General features: G+C 40.9%; 1 protein-coding gene across 4 annotated transcripts; it reads right to left on the bottom strand.

Moving 5' to 3' along the window:
• Window positions 1-59: 59 nt before the first annotated feature.
• LOC115757371 lies at window positions 60-3258 on the bottom strand. Of its 4 annotated transcripts, none has more exons than XR_004017324.2 (5): window positions 2773-3254; window positions 2550-2664; window positions 2321-2435; window positions 355-2094; window positions 60-256 (listed from the first exon to the last, which is right to left on the bottom strand). XR_004017324.2 is itself a non-coding variant. In XM_048278267.1 (5 exons), the coding sequence occupies exons 1-5, from the start codon at window positions 2871-2873 to the stop codon at window positions 1154-1156; spliced, it is 1188 nt and encodes a 395-aa protein (XP_048134224.1). In that variant the 5' UTR covers window positions 2874-3257; the 3' UTR covers window positions 60-1153. The 4 variants fall into 4 exon arrangements, 3 of the variants coding, with proteins under 3 accessions (XP_048134224.1, XP_030553436.2, XP_048134225.1); XM_048278267.1 differs by having other exon boundaries at window positions 60-1817; window positions 1902-2094; window positions 2773-3257; XM_048278268.1 differs by lacking the exon at window positions 60-256 and having other exon boundaries at window positions 1145-1393; window positions 1600-2094; window positions 2773-3258.
• Window positions 3259-14146: the final 10888 nt, after the last annotated feature.

Below are 14146 nucleotides of genomic sequence, written 5' to 3' on the forward strand. Positions count from 1 at the left end.
TTTCATCTGCGATGAAAACCAACATCATGGTGTAAGGTGTGCTAAGAAATGCAACACCATCAAGAAAGATTTGAGTTCATACATTTCCCATAAGCATAGCACTAACAGAAGTTTTGAAAGAGCTCATCATTTTCTGAAAACAGAGCTTTGATGCACGCCTTTGGTGCGCCTTCTGCGGAACACTGAAGGCTAATCCCTTTTTTCAATGACGCTTACAGAAATGACGTTCCGGACCACCACATGGGGCGACTAACTCCTGCTAGAAGCCAATACAACAAGATCCAACGAGGATCAGATGACTACAGCTACCATACTGACCATCAAAACTAAACCAACTCAATTAAACTCTCTTACCAGATCAGATCGACCCCACTGTCATTGTTTCCTCTTGCTATGCTCTTTCTCTTAATTTATTGCTTCACTTCATTCAGTCTTTGACACACCTTCTCCAAGGACTCTTGACCAGGTCATGCTGGCATGAGCACACTCTGCTCAAGTTAGTTGACAACTCCCGGAAAAAGTTATAAAGTAAAAAGTCAGTGAACATCACCATTCCAATTGGAAAATCGAGCCAAAGAAGGCATCTCCATAGATGATGTTACCCTGTCTTTTCCTTCATCCAACAGACCATTTAGTTCATCCTAAAGTCTTAACTCTCATGAAGATACCAACAGAAGAATATGGCAGCAGGGCACTGCACAACTAGTTCAATATTTTTTGAAAAACTACTGAGCTCTCCAGTGAGACACCTGTACCAGTAAGACATCGCCTTCTGACGTGAGGACATTCTTGCATTTATATGCTCACTAAAAAAGCTCATATTGGAGCTGGTAAATATCCCATTCTCGAACGGAGGCAATGCTGCATCTACCCTCTGCCAGATATCAGTTCCCAGATAGCCCGTCACACAATGTAACTTAACATGCACCAAGAAAGTGTCCGGATCCATATATGTCCATATAAAGAAAATTCTTTGTGGACTGCCTGAGATGAGAAAGCTTGGTTTGTTTTGTCGTTTAAACTTTTGCACCACAAACACTAGCAACCATCAGAAGCAGGTAACACTATCATCGTTAACGTAAATCAAGGGCAGATGCATACTTTAGGGCATTTCTGAACTAAAAGGCATTGATATAGCTGCAAGAAAAAGTGTCTATAAACCAGTACCCAAATTGTGTTGGAACTCTGGTTGCCAGAAAAATTGCCCAGCTCCCTCATTGTTTCCAAAAGGTTCCTTGCGCTTCCTAATTGTTGCCTCCAAAATCCTACCCTCACCCTCTGAAATCCATTTACATGGCGAGAACTCGAGCTGTTCCATGGTTGAGGTTCTGCTCGGGAGAAAACAGAATTCCTTGTTGACATGCATTTGTGATGCAGTAAGCGCCATTCTCTCCTGGGAACAATTCAAATCAAAATCCTCAGCTTCAGGAACTGGACTAAGTCTCGTGCTCGCACACGGATCTGAATCCAAACTCAACCGTAATGACAAGTCACATTTTTCCTCTGATGATTTCTCACCGGTGTTTCTGGAATCGACTCTTCTGACAATGTTCAAAGTACCTTCAGAACTACTATGGGATAAGACGTTGTGCAGCATACCAGCTTCAGTAGACTCTGGAATCGATCTCCCTATGGGGGTTCCAACAAGTATAGTGCCGGCATCATCTCGAACTTGTGAAACTGTCCGCAGCTCTTCAGTTGGATAGTGGGTTCCATAGTACAACGGATATACCGTATCGAAGTTCATCAAGGTGTTTGTTTCCATGTTCATCAATCCGTTAAATCTTCTGGGACTACTCTCAAATGGAAGAGGGTGACTGCAAGGAGAAGCAAGTTCATGTCTTTCAATCACATGATTGGAAGGCTCAGCTACCAAGAGATGGGAACCCGCAGTTTCGGACCTGGCAACTTTCGGAAACTGTGCAGAATGAACCGCCGCCGGTGAAGGCGGAAATCGTCTGTCCATTAGCTTATCCGAAGTTCCAGACATCTCAGCAACAGGTTCCCGTGCTCTTGGAGTCAGATAAGTCCTAAAATTATTGTGCCTTTGACTTCTTGAAGCTCTCACAGCGACACAACCCAAATTCAATGCAGCTGCTCATGAGCAAGCGCATTAAATCAACACAGATACATGGAGAAGCAGTGTAAAAAGAATTCTAAATTAAGTCCAAAAGTAAATGGAGACAGACCAAAATAACATCACCGAACTCTCTTACTGCCATGTAATAACTGCATTAGGAATGGAGCCAGAAGCTGATGAACCTTCCAAAAAACTCAGAGCTAGATCTAGCAGAATGCAATCTAAAAAGCATTTTGGTACCTTCAACACATGGTGGCAAAAGGTCTCCAGTTTCAGTGCTCTCATCCCTCCGAATAATGGTATTAATGGCATCATTAACCCTCTCCCATAGAGTTTCTAGATCCATGTACTCCGCCTAAGCAAACAAACAACAACTTAAACTTCAACAAACCACCATACAGAAACCATGAAAAGACACACCAACCCACGAACCCAAGAACAGCAAAAAAGGCAAAAGAACAAGAAAAACCTCGGAATTAGCTTTAGAGTACATGATTTCCTCAGCTCTGAGAACAACAATGGGAAGCTTCTCTTGCCATTCCCGGTTCTTCTTGGTTGCAGAGCTGTGAGCCTCGTTGACGACCCTGATCAACACCAGGTGGGGCAGTCCCAATTCACAACTCCAGCACACAAAAAAGACACCAACTTTAAAGCCTCGAATTCAAGCACAAATCAACCCAAGACCAACCCACCTGAAGATCTGCTGGACGATGGAACCTCGCATGGGATGGTGCCTATCGCTGTGCCAAGCTCGTCTGACGCACTCATAAGGTCTCGGGCCAGGCCTTGGCATCTTCTTCGCCACGAGATTCACATCAAGAAAACAAGAAACAATGAAGGAGGAGGAGGAGGGAGATTTTATTCGTGGTGCTTTCAAGCGGCTAAGAGGACAAAGAGAGACACTACATGGAGGAGACCGGGGCTTGATGGGGTCACTGTGGGGAGCGCAAACGTCGTGCTTTTGCTGTCTCTTGCCACTTTCGATGCCCAGTTCCTCGCAGTGGGTGGAGGGAGGGGGGTTGAAGAGAGGAGAGAGAAGGAGTTGCTTTCGCTTTCCCCGTTCGTTTTATGGGCTTTGTCCTCCCCAATAATTCACAAACCTTTCTTTTCTTTCCTTCCCATGGCGCTGAATGATACATGGATTTGTATTGTCCTTGCCTGTAATTTTCTCTTTAACATTTTGCTCTTCTCTTGTGCAAAGAGAATATCAGAGCAAGGCATGCTCAAATGGATGTCCAGAATCCAGACAGACAATTTGTCATCCCTCACCAAAACATTTACAGAAACAATTTTCATCAGATTCCGAGTTTCAATCTCCTTTTCCACGGTGCATTTCTTATACCTTATTAATTGTGTTGCACGTGCTCAACCACATGCCCGGCTGGGCGGGGCGGGGCGGGGCGGGGCGGAGTAGGCCTCAATGTTTCTTGGCCCGCCGAGATTTAGATAAAAAGTCTCAGGCCAAACTAGAACGAGGCGGTCCCGGCCTGTTCAGCCCTAGCCCGATTTTAGTACTCTCTTTCAAGTTTAAGAATAAATCAGTTATTATGTTTTTCGGCCTCAAAAATCACTTTTTTCTATGTTTATTCAGCTAATTTATTCGTGATTTTATCAAATCGTTTTGAGCATAACTAACCGTATGTCATATTTTTAAATTAGTGAAAAAAATATTTGGGGCCATGCCGGGCCATTTCAAGCTTGGGGGACCCCGAAATCCTGGCCCGAGCCTATTCGGTCAGGTCCGATCCGGGCTTCCGGGCAACAGGCGAGTCACATGCCTGCGATCAGGTGGGACAAGGAACACAACTCAAAATGACCCCGTGAGTCGCCTCGACCAATTTCCAGTCAAACCCTGACCAGGAAATGGAGGTGAACGTCCTCAAAATCTCAACCACAGTCCTGACAAGGGCGAAATGGATCCGAAGGGGAAAAGAACATGTCATGCTTTATCTGTAGCATCTAAAGCTTCAATAACCAACCAAGATGATGTAGGAGCTCAACAACACAGGCGGTGGACCACATGGAGGGAGGCATGACATGGGGAAACATGACACATGTCACAACCTATGTGGTTGTCCATCTAGACAAGCATATGTCATGCTTCGATTGAGACTTGGACAAGAGCACTTAGGGTCCCCGTCTATTTTGCAAAAAATAAATGACTTGTAAAATATTTTACTCTAAAAATGATCGCTTGTATCGCTTACCAAATTGAATGAACCAAAAAATATTCTCACCATCCTCGAGCATGTTTAGACATGGATTGTTGTCGATATTGAGAACATTTTCCATTGACTGATTATTTCAAGCCATACAAAAGGTCCTTTTTTCTTAAAAGCGTTGTATAGATCATTCATTTTTCGACAAAAAACCGAAACCCAAAGAACATAGAGAATTGACTCTACGGGTGCTTAAACTATCCACATGTCTCGCACATCCTCATTTTCCTCCACTTTGATTTACATGGTTTGTCAATGCATGCGGCGTGTGCTTAATACATGGTCTGTGATTTTGAAGAAGTCCGAGTCCGATTAGGGTGCGACATCTTTTTGATCATCGCATCGACGGTCAATCCTTACTCTGATATGAGATTGCCTAAATGTGCTAGATTGACATTGACGTGAAATCGAAAATACATCCATAACGAGAGAAGGGGGTGTTGTTTTCAAGCTCACTGGCCCACGAAACTAACATAAATCCCCAACAAAAAGTAGGATTAGACCAATGGATTCTCTGCTCAACAATGTTCAGTTCGAATAACACCAATTTGGGTAAAATTGCATCTTATCAGACAATTTGTGGATGGACTTATATATATGGTACAAACCTAGCGAAACTGAGAAGTGTAATAAACAAGTATTTGGTCAACGGTCTCTTTTTTGACTATCTAAGGAGGAATGCATTATCACTAGCATTATAATCTTCTTGGTCAGATTCCAAATTATTAGTTTGCATTTTTTTTAAGAAACTAATGCTCTTCGGTTTCTTTTTACCGTATAAATTATTGAAATTTTGGACTTGAGTAAAGTCATTAAACTACTTCGTCCGAACTTTTGGACGTAAAATTTAAGGGTATTCTCTAGAATGAAAAGAAGAAAAATATTTTCTCTCGACTTAGGAGATAATGATAGGGAAGTTAAACTCCGAGTCATCTCCGGATTGCTACGGTCGAATAGGGTCGTATAGTAACGTCTCGTATCCGTGGTAAATCATCGGAGTTTTGGCTCTTGCGTCATCGATTTGTGCTTCGCACAACATCTTTGAACCGACTTATCGGTGATGTACCTCTGATTCAAAGACAATGTGTACTAGCATTATAATCTTCTTGGCCAGATTCCAAATTACTAGTTTGCTTCTTCTTTTTTTCAGAAAATAATGCTCTTCGGTTTCTTTTTACCGTATAATTATTGAAATTTCAAAGGAGCTTCGCATCTGTCCTTCAATGTCACGTCCATGTCTGTTGCTCTGTTTACAGAAAGGTTGGCTGTCCATTTGCTCTGCAGTCTGCCCGATGTACTTCTTTGATATCAAAAGCGCTCCGCATCCCAACCACCGTCTCGTCCTTTCGTGGATGAGCATCAATCAAACTGAAAAATCAGAGACTCGTGAAAGAACGTGCGTATGCCATGCTACATTTGTGTCATCTTCCATATTTTTCTCAATCTTGTTTCATGTAATGTCGTTTTAAGCCGCATTTGATCGCCTGAATTTCCAATTAGGACTAAACTGGATAGGGCATGGTACTTTTTTTAATTTCATTCACTTTTCCTCGAAATGTGAATGAGAAACATCTTGATTCAAAAAGCATAATATCAAATCAAAGACGAATTCCAGACAACTTTAAAAAAAAAAATCAACCTCATAATAAGAAAAATCATTAAAACAAGGTCATAGGTTACACAAGCAAAGAGCACACCTATGGTTTCTTCATACCAAAATTGACGGCCTATCATCAAATCCATTTTCAATAATGAGCACGCATTAAGAACTCCGTTTGTAGCTACAACTTTGCCTTTCGGCGGTGTGCACATATGTTTGGCATCCCCAACACCATCACTTAGCATAATAAAATGGTTGAAAGATTATAGATTTGACACCTTTGAAAGCCAAACCTTCACGAAGGTCTTCTAATCTTCTTTAAGACCGAACTTGTTTACCAATCAAACCCAAAGAAAGCGAAACTCCGAAAATATACCCGCAAAAAAACCCCAATTCTATATTATATTGAGGTAGAAATATTCTTGAAACGGAGAGAAAGAAACTTCCGGATCTAAACTAAATCGGCGAAAAAAAGCTCCCAAAACAGGAGGAAAACGAAAAAGGAAATAGAAAACTATAACAACCTAAGATAAAGGGGAGGGGAGGGAGAGATCTAGCTCAAACCCTCAGCTCCATTGAGGTGAAAGAACTAGGCCTTGTGAAGGGAAGACGGAGAGAAGAGAACTAGGGTCAGCTGGTATATCCCCTACATTTCATGTTCAAACGGATAGGATATGATATGAAAATCTAAAGATTTACTTATATCTTATCAACTATTTGGTGAATCGCATGTAATAAATTGAATATTTTACTTACCGGCAATAGACTTTGCCCTCTAGGTCCATAGTTTCCTCTATATATAAACTAGACTTATTTAAAAAGAAAAGGAAAACTCAATTCACTGAAAATTATATCTACACATTATAGTCTCAACTAAACTTTGAAAACTCAGCCTGCCATGGACTGAACACAAGCAAGACTAATCTTTATAATTTATGGAGAAAAATGGAATAACAATTAGGGGTGTGCAAAAGAATCGATAATCACCCACACCATTTAGAATCGGATCGGATTGGCCCGGACCGATGAGTGCGGGTCCGGTTGCCGGTTTCAAGTGTGAAACTACTCACCCACCCACCGGATCGGAGAGCAACACATAATATATTATTTAATTTATAATTTAAAAAAATGAAAAATCTTAAATCCCCAATTTGAAACTTACTTATCTCGTCTCAAACTCTCACTCTCATATTGGTCACTCCGTCTCCGTCTCTCGACTCACGGCCTCAACTTTCAATTTCCATCGACTCATGGTCTCAACTCTCAATTCCCATCGACTCAGGGCTGCACATTGGGTCTTTCATCCTCTCTCTCGGCCTTTCATCTCTCCCCTCTCTCTCTCTCTCTCCCTTCATTTGCTTGGTGGGACGGGCCCGGGTGGGTCCATGGAACCAATGGACAGCTTCCAATTTTAATTTTTTTGAATCGGCCTTTAGTGGGGCGGTTCTTGCCTCGTCTACCCGGGTCACACTCAACACTAATAACAATTTCAGCAGTCGACAGAGCACGATGATTATAGCGGCAGAGCATTTCTTGGGTCTGGGGATGAGTAAAGACCGACCGAAGCTTCTTTTCCTTCTCTTCGTGGCTTTCCAATGAATGAGATCTTCCCTCTTCAATAGGAAATCGGGACCATTTTGCTTTGGCATAGTAAGAACGGTGTCGTTCTCGTGGACGCAGGCGTGCAGCAAGGTCATTGATGGTCTGCCCTTTATAGTAGAGAAAGAAGAGTTTGTCCCCCACGGCGATGGGAACGAGGTAATTTACTATCTCTTTCCTCTTGAATGTCAGAAAATGGTGAATCCCAAAAAGAAGATCTCGTTGGGATGTTTTCTTTGTCGGGTATAGTTAATTCAAATCACAGTTATAAATACCATGGCTCCGTTTGGGAAAGGCTTTCCTAAAGGTTTGAATCGTCGAAGGCCGAAATTAGGTGTTTAGAAAGAAATTAAGGAAATCACATTCGAAAAAAGTCAGCTTTGAAAAGGCTGAAAGCTCAAAACAGGTCTTGGGTTGCCTTGGGCTTTTCAGCCTTATCGGTGCGCTGTTGGAATAAGTTAAATGAAAATCTTTTAACTACCTTTGCCCTCAAAATTTTGTTAAAATTTCAACTTTAACCATTTAGAAATAGAAATCGTATATCTATTCAAGCGGTCCCTCGCTCTCTCTTATGCCAGATCAGCCTCGGCCACCTTGGGTCAAGCGGCCCCAACGACCCCCGCTTGAGGTTGCGCCCCCCAAGCAACGCTTGAGATTGCGAGACCTCGGGTGAGGACGTGGGTAGCCAAATCTGGCTTGCCCGTTGATAGCCGGCTTGAGCCAGATTTGGCTCACAAGTGGCCTAAACCTCGCTAGAAATATATGAGATCTAAATATTTTTTTAGTTTAGCAACAACCATTTATACAATGTAGTTTTTTCTAAAAGTTATTTAAACCAAAGTTGCTTTCCCATTCCTATGCCTTTTAAAATACACTTCACCAAATATTGTTTGCATTTTAAAAAAAAATCACTTTTGACCTAAAATTCTTTGCATTTTTTCAAGGGCTTTTCCCCAAAGCCGAACCAAACACACCATATGTGGGATAGGTATCACCTCATCATTATCTTGTCCTCTTTTGAATTTTTCATTTGTTCGTTGTTCGATATCATATGACTTTGATTCATATAAATAATATACGGAAGCTTTCACAAAAATTAATGCTAAAATTGAGGTAGGGCGTTATGTTATGGAGAGATTAGTCTATACCGAAGTTGACTTTTTTAGTGGTCATTTAGTCTCGAATTGAAAACTAATACCATCACAATTCCGTGGCATTACTAGTTAGTGGCGTCACATTTCATGTATCGTGCAAAAGGTTGTCGATTCAGTATCACGTTCGCCTCTAGTATCTTACAATGACTTATCACTACCCTTACAACTGGCTATTGGTGGACAAAGATCTTCCTCCCTTTTGACACTATGACTCCCCCAATGGTTGCTCGCGCTCCCGTCAACCTCGTCGCTGTAGACAAGATTCGATATCGGCGAGGCGAGAGGAGGTCTCTCCTCAAGATCCCCCGCCACCACCCTCGAGATCTAAGTAAAGATATGGTGGGTTAGTTAGGTCTCGACGGGCCGACAACCATGGGCGCCTACAGGGAGAGATGAACTTGAAGACATTGACACTAAAGTGGTGGCGCTGCCACTTGGGATTCGCCATGACAACTTCACAAACGGCTGCGACGGAGTCGATAGCTTTGGGCTGCGACCAAAGGGGCTAGATGGAGGGAGATATGGGGTCTTGGTTTTCATGGGTATTTAATCAAGTGGATTGAGGATTAAAGTAAAGTGAACTTTAATGGAAAAATTTGGTGGATTAGGTATCGAGTGAGGTATGCAGTTCTATCCCGGTTTGTATAGCATCTCTATCTTGCACGACACTACGAATCCTCACTTACGAGGAGTTTTAGAAGAATGCTAACCCATATGGTAATAATCTTTTTTATGTGTACTAATATCTTGTTAGCTAGATTATTTATAAATTCATGTGCAACAGAAAATTTCCACCGTTGTTCAGTAATTTTTATTTTTATTTTTGCAAAGATTGAATTTAAGGAGAGAATAAACTTTTCCAATGGATAACATTTTCGAAATATATCGAATTGATAATTTTTATTTAGTAAAATTAATACTCGTGTGTAAGAAAAATGTAGCAATGAAATCACTTAATATGTCGCTTTTACTTTCTTTAAGGGTATTTAAACTTTTACACATGTCTTGTTGGGGATCGAAGTGAAGTGAACATGGATAAAATTTTGTGGGTAATGCATCGAGTGGGTATGCAATGTATATTATGTTAAGAGTGTCAATTTACATAATCGAACAATAAGAAAAGAGAAACAAGTTCGCAAAAAATGGTTCTAAGTGTTATAACTATATTAATCATAGGTGGATGCTTCACCTTTCACCATTTCCTCTTCCAATGTATGTTACAAATACATTGATGTACATTGATGTACATTGATGTACATTGATATGGATTGATGTTGCACCTTTCACATCCCATGAGCGGTTTTTCCTCTTCCAATGTAATATACCCTCTAGCCTATAAATAGAGGCTTTTGTAAACTTGTTGAGGTAATGAAAAGTGAGTTAACATTTGCTTCCGCTTCACTCTTACATTCTTCTCTCGTATTATATTTTCAAGTTCGCTTTGTATTTCCGAGTTGATTCCAAAGATCACCGTTTACTTTTACAACACGTTATCAGCACGAACCGGTTAGAATCTTAGATATCACTCGAGGTAACACATCTTTACCTCTTCATTATCTAACATCTCTACATTTTCTTTTTAAGTATGTCAAACTTTACCAAGAGAGAGTTTGCAACGTTAGATATTACCGAAAGTAATTATCTAATATGGGTTTTTGATGTCAAGATACACTTAACATCATTAGATCTTAGTCGATCTATTCTCCCGGAATCTAATTATACCCCGCCCCGGAAGGCTAAGGCTCTTATCTTCATTCGCCACCATTTACATGAAGATTTGAAGGCCGAGTATCCGAGCGAGGAGGACCCTGCAATTCTATGGCAATCCCTAAAGGATCGCTTTGATCATCAACAAGAAGTGGTCCTTCCTCATGCCAGGTTTCAATGGATCAATTTACGCTTTCGGGACTTTAAGTCCATAGCAGAATATAATTCTGCTATTCACCGAATTGTATCACAATTAAGACTCTGTGGCTAGCATATCACAGAGATTGAAATGTTGGAAAAAACATTATCTACCTTCCATGCCAATAACCTTGTACTCCAGCAGCGGTATAGGGCAAATAATTATTTAAAGCATTCGGAATTAATTTCTGCACTACTTGTAGCGTAAAAGCACAACTAGTTGTTGATGCAAAATCATAATTCCCGTCTTCCTTGGATCGCTCTTGTGCCTGAAGCACATGTCGCACGTCATAAAAACAAGAGTCACCGGCATTGGAAGGGTAAAGGGCATAACTTGAAAAATCAACCTTATAAGAGCCGAGATAGAGGTTTATAAGGACCTAAACGTGGTCCACAAAGAAAAGAAGGTCCCGAAGTACCTAACCAGGTTGGTGCCAATGTTTGTCATAGATGTGGTTCTACAGGCCATTGGTCTCACACTTGTCGCACCCCAAAACACCTGGTTGACCTCTATCAAATGGAACAAGATGAGAGAAAAAGGGAAGCCAATGTTGCAACCAAGCCTTTTATGGAGGATAAAGAATCATCTCTTGACAATATATCTTTTGATATTGATCATTTTTTGGATTTAGATTAAGCAATACATATAAGTTTATGTTTATTCACATGTATTCTCTTAGTTTTTGAATAATATTCACGTTTAATATTATAATTTCATTTCTTACTCTTTTATGTTAGTCATCAATGATGCTGAGCAATTATCTCGAGGAGAAAAATAGTATTCTTTGTCTTGTAGACAGTGGTACTACACATACTATCCTCCAGCAGAGGAAGTTCTTTGAGGCATTAAAAAAATGCGAATGGAATATTACCACTATTTCAGGCGATAGTAATATAATTACAGGCTCCGGAAGAGCTCGTGTAATATTACCAATGGGCACAGAAATTTTTATTAATGATGCTTTATTTTGCCCACGGTCTAAAAGGAACCTACTTAGCTTTAAAGATATTCGTTCCAATGGGTTTCACGTTGAAACCGAGATCGAAGGTGGTAAAGAATACTTGTATCTAACTCGGATAAGTGGATACAGAAAACAAATTATGGAAAAGTTACCATCATTCTCCTCCGGGTTATATTATACTTACATAAATGTGAGTAATAAACATGTTGTGATGAACCTGAAGTTCACAAACCCGGAAGGTTTTCAATCATGGCATGACCGTTTGGGTCACCCAGGGTCGAATATGATGCGCCGAATATTAACACATTCAGTTGGACATTCATTAACAAATCGTGGGCTCCCTTCACCCACCGATTATGTATGCGATGCGTGCGCCGAGGGTAAATTAATTATACGGCCGTCTCTTACTAAAGTAAGGGTGGAATCTCCTATATTTTTGCATAAAATTCAAGGAGATATCTATGGGCCTATCCACCTTGCATGTGGACCTTTCGGGTACTTCATAGTCCCGATTGATGCTTCAACGCGATGGACATACGTTGACCTGTTGTCAATACGTAATATGGCTTTCGCAAAATTACTCACTCATCTAATTAAATTACGTGCACAATTCCCTAATTACCCGATCCAGAAGATCCGGTTAGATAATGCTGGTGAATTTACGTCTAAAGCCTTTGATGACTATTGTATGGCTATTGGGATAGACGTGGAGCATCCTGTGCCACATACTCATACATAGAACGGCTTAGCAGAATCTTTAATCAAACGCCCGAGAATGATTGCTAGACCGTTGCTGTTGAGGGCTAAATTACCCTTTAGTTTATGGGGACATACGATATTGCGCGCTGCATCATTAATTAGAATTCGACCCACTGCATATCATGAATACTCCCCGATTCAACTTGTACGTGGATGTGAACCCGATGTTTCCCATTTGCGAATATTTGGTTGTGCCGTATATGTTCCTATACCACCTCCACGGCGTTCCAAAATGGGGCCTCAACGTCGACTTGGTATTTATGTGGGATATGAATCTCCATCTATTATAAAATACTTGGAGCCCCGGATGGGCGACTTGTTTACTGCCCTGGTTCGCTGATTGTATATTTGATTAGGCACATTTCCCGGCATTAGGGGGAGAAAGCCTGAAGCTTAAAGAATGCCGTGAAATTTTCTGGAAGGAAGATCAATTGAATTACCTTGATCCACGTACAAACATGACCGAACTTGAAGTTCGGAAGATTATTGACTTGCAACATTTAGCAAGTAAACTGCCGGATGCATTTATCGATCACAAAGGGGTGACTAAGTCCCATATTCCCGCATAAAATGCACTACCTAGAGTGGAGATCCCTTTGGGACCAAAAATGTCTGATGAGCCTAGTCAACGCCGGAAGCGTGGACGACCCACGGGAGCTAAAGACATAAATCCGCGAAAAGAAAAAAACATTCGGTCACCCAATGCGCCTCATGCAGAGGAAAGCAATCCTGGTGAAATTAGTGCAATTGCCCCAAATAACAATTCCGGGAATACGGAACGGCCAAATCCTATTGATTTGGGAAACGATGAGGATTTGGTTGATGTTAATATAGAGGTTGCGATAAACTATATGAATACGGGAGTGAGATATGATAGAATTACAACCGTTGTCGACGACTCATTTGTCTCCTTAGTAGCGCTTACTGTCTCAAAAGATAATCTGGATCCATAACCAAAATCCATTCTTGAATGCCAGAAGCGTTCAGATTGGAATACATGGAAGGAGGCAATTAAGGCAGAACTAGACTCGCTTAATAAACGTTGTGTTTTTGGACTTGTTGTCCAAACACCCAAAGATGTTATCCCTGTTGGATACAAATGGGTGTTTGTGAGAAAATACAACGAAAAGAATGAGGTGGTAAGATATAAAGCGAGACTAGTTGCCCAAGGGTTTTCGCAGAGACCCGGTATAGACTTTGATGTCACTTATTCTCCCGTAATGGATAATATTACGTTCCGTTATTTGATCAGTATGGCAGTAAGTATGAATCTAGATATGCACTTAATGGATGTTGTGACTGCATATTTATATGGGTCACTTGACACCGATATATATATGAAAGTCCCTGAAGGATTTTCGATTTCCCGAGATGGGAAAGAATGAAAATCGTAACATGTACTGTATCAAATTGCAAAGATCATTATATGGTCTTAAACAATCAAGTCGTATGTGGTACAATCGGTTAGCTGATTACCTCCTGAAGCGTGGATATATGAATAATGTAATATATCCTTGTGTGTTCATAAAAAGGTCATCAAATGGCTTTGCCATCATATCCGTATATGTGGATGACCTGAATATAATTGGAACCCTAAAAGAGTTCGAAGAAGCTCGTTCCTGCCTAAAGAAGGAATTTGAAATGAAAGACTTGGGTCAAACCAAGTATTATCTTGGCTCGCAAATCGAGCACCTCCCAAAAGGAATTTTATTGCACCGGTCTAATTATACAAAGAGGATATTGGAGACATTTTACATGGATAGATCTCATCCTCTCAGCACACCAATGGTGGTACGTTCACTTGAAGTGGACAAAGACCCGTTTAGACCAAAAGAGGAAAGCGAGGATAGGTTAGGACCTGAAGTTCC

Source organism: Rhodamnia argentea, chromosome 4 (assembly GCF_020921035.1).
Source record: "Rhodamnia argentea isolate NSW1041297 chromosome 4, ASM2092103v1, whole genome shotgun sequence".
Lineage (NCBI taxonomy): Eukaryota > Viridiplantae > Streptophyta > Magnoliopsida > Myrtales > Myrtaceae > Rhodamnia > Rhodamnia argentea.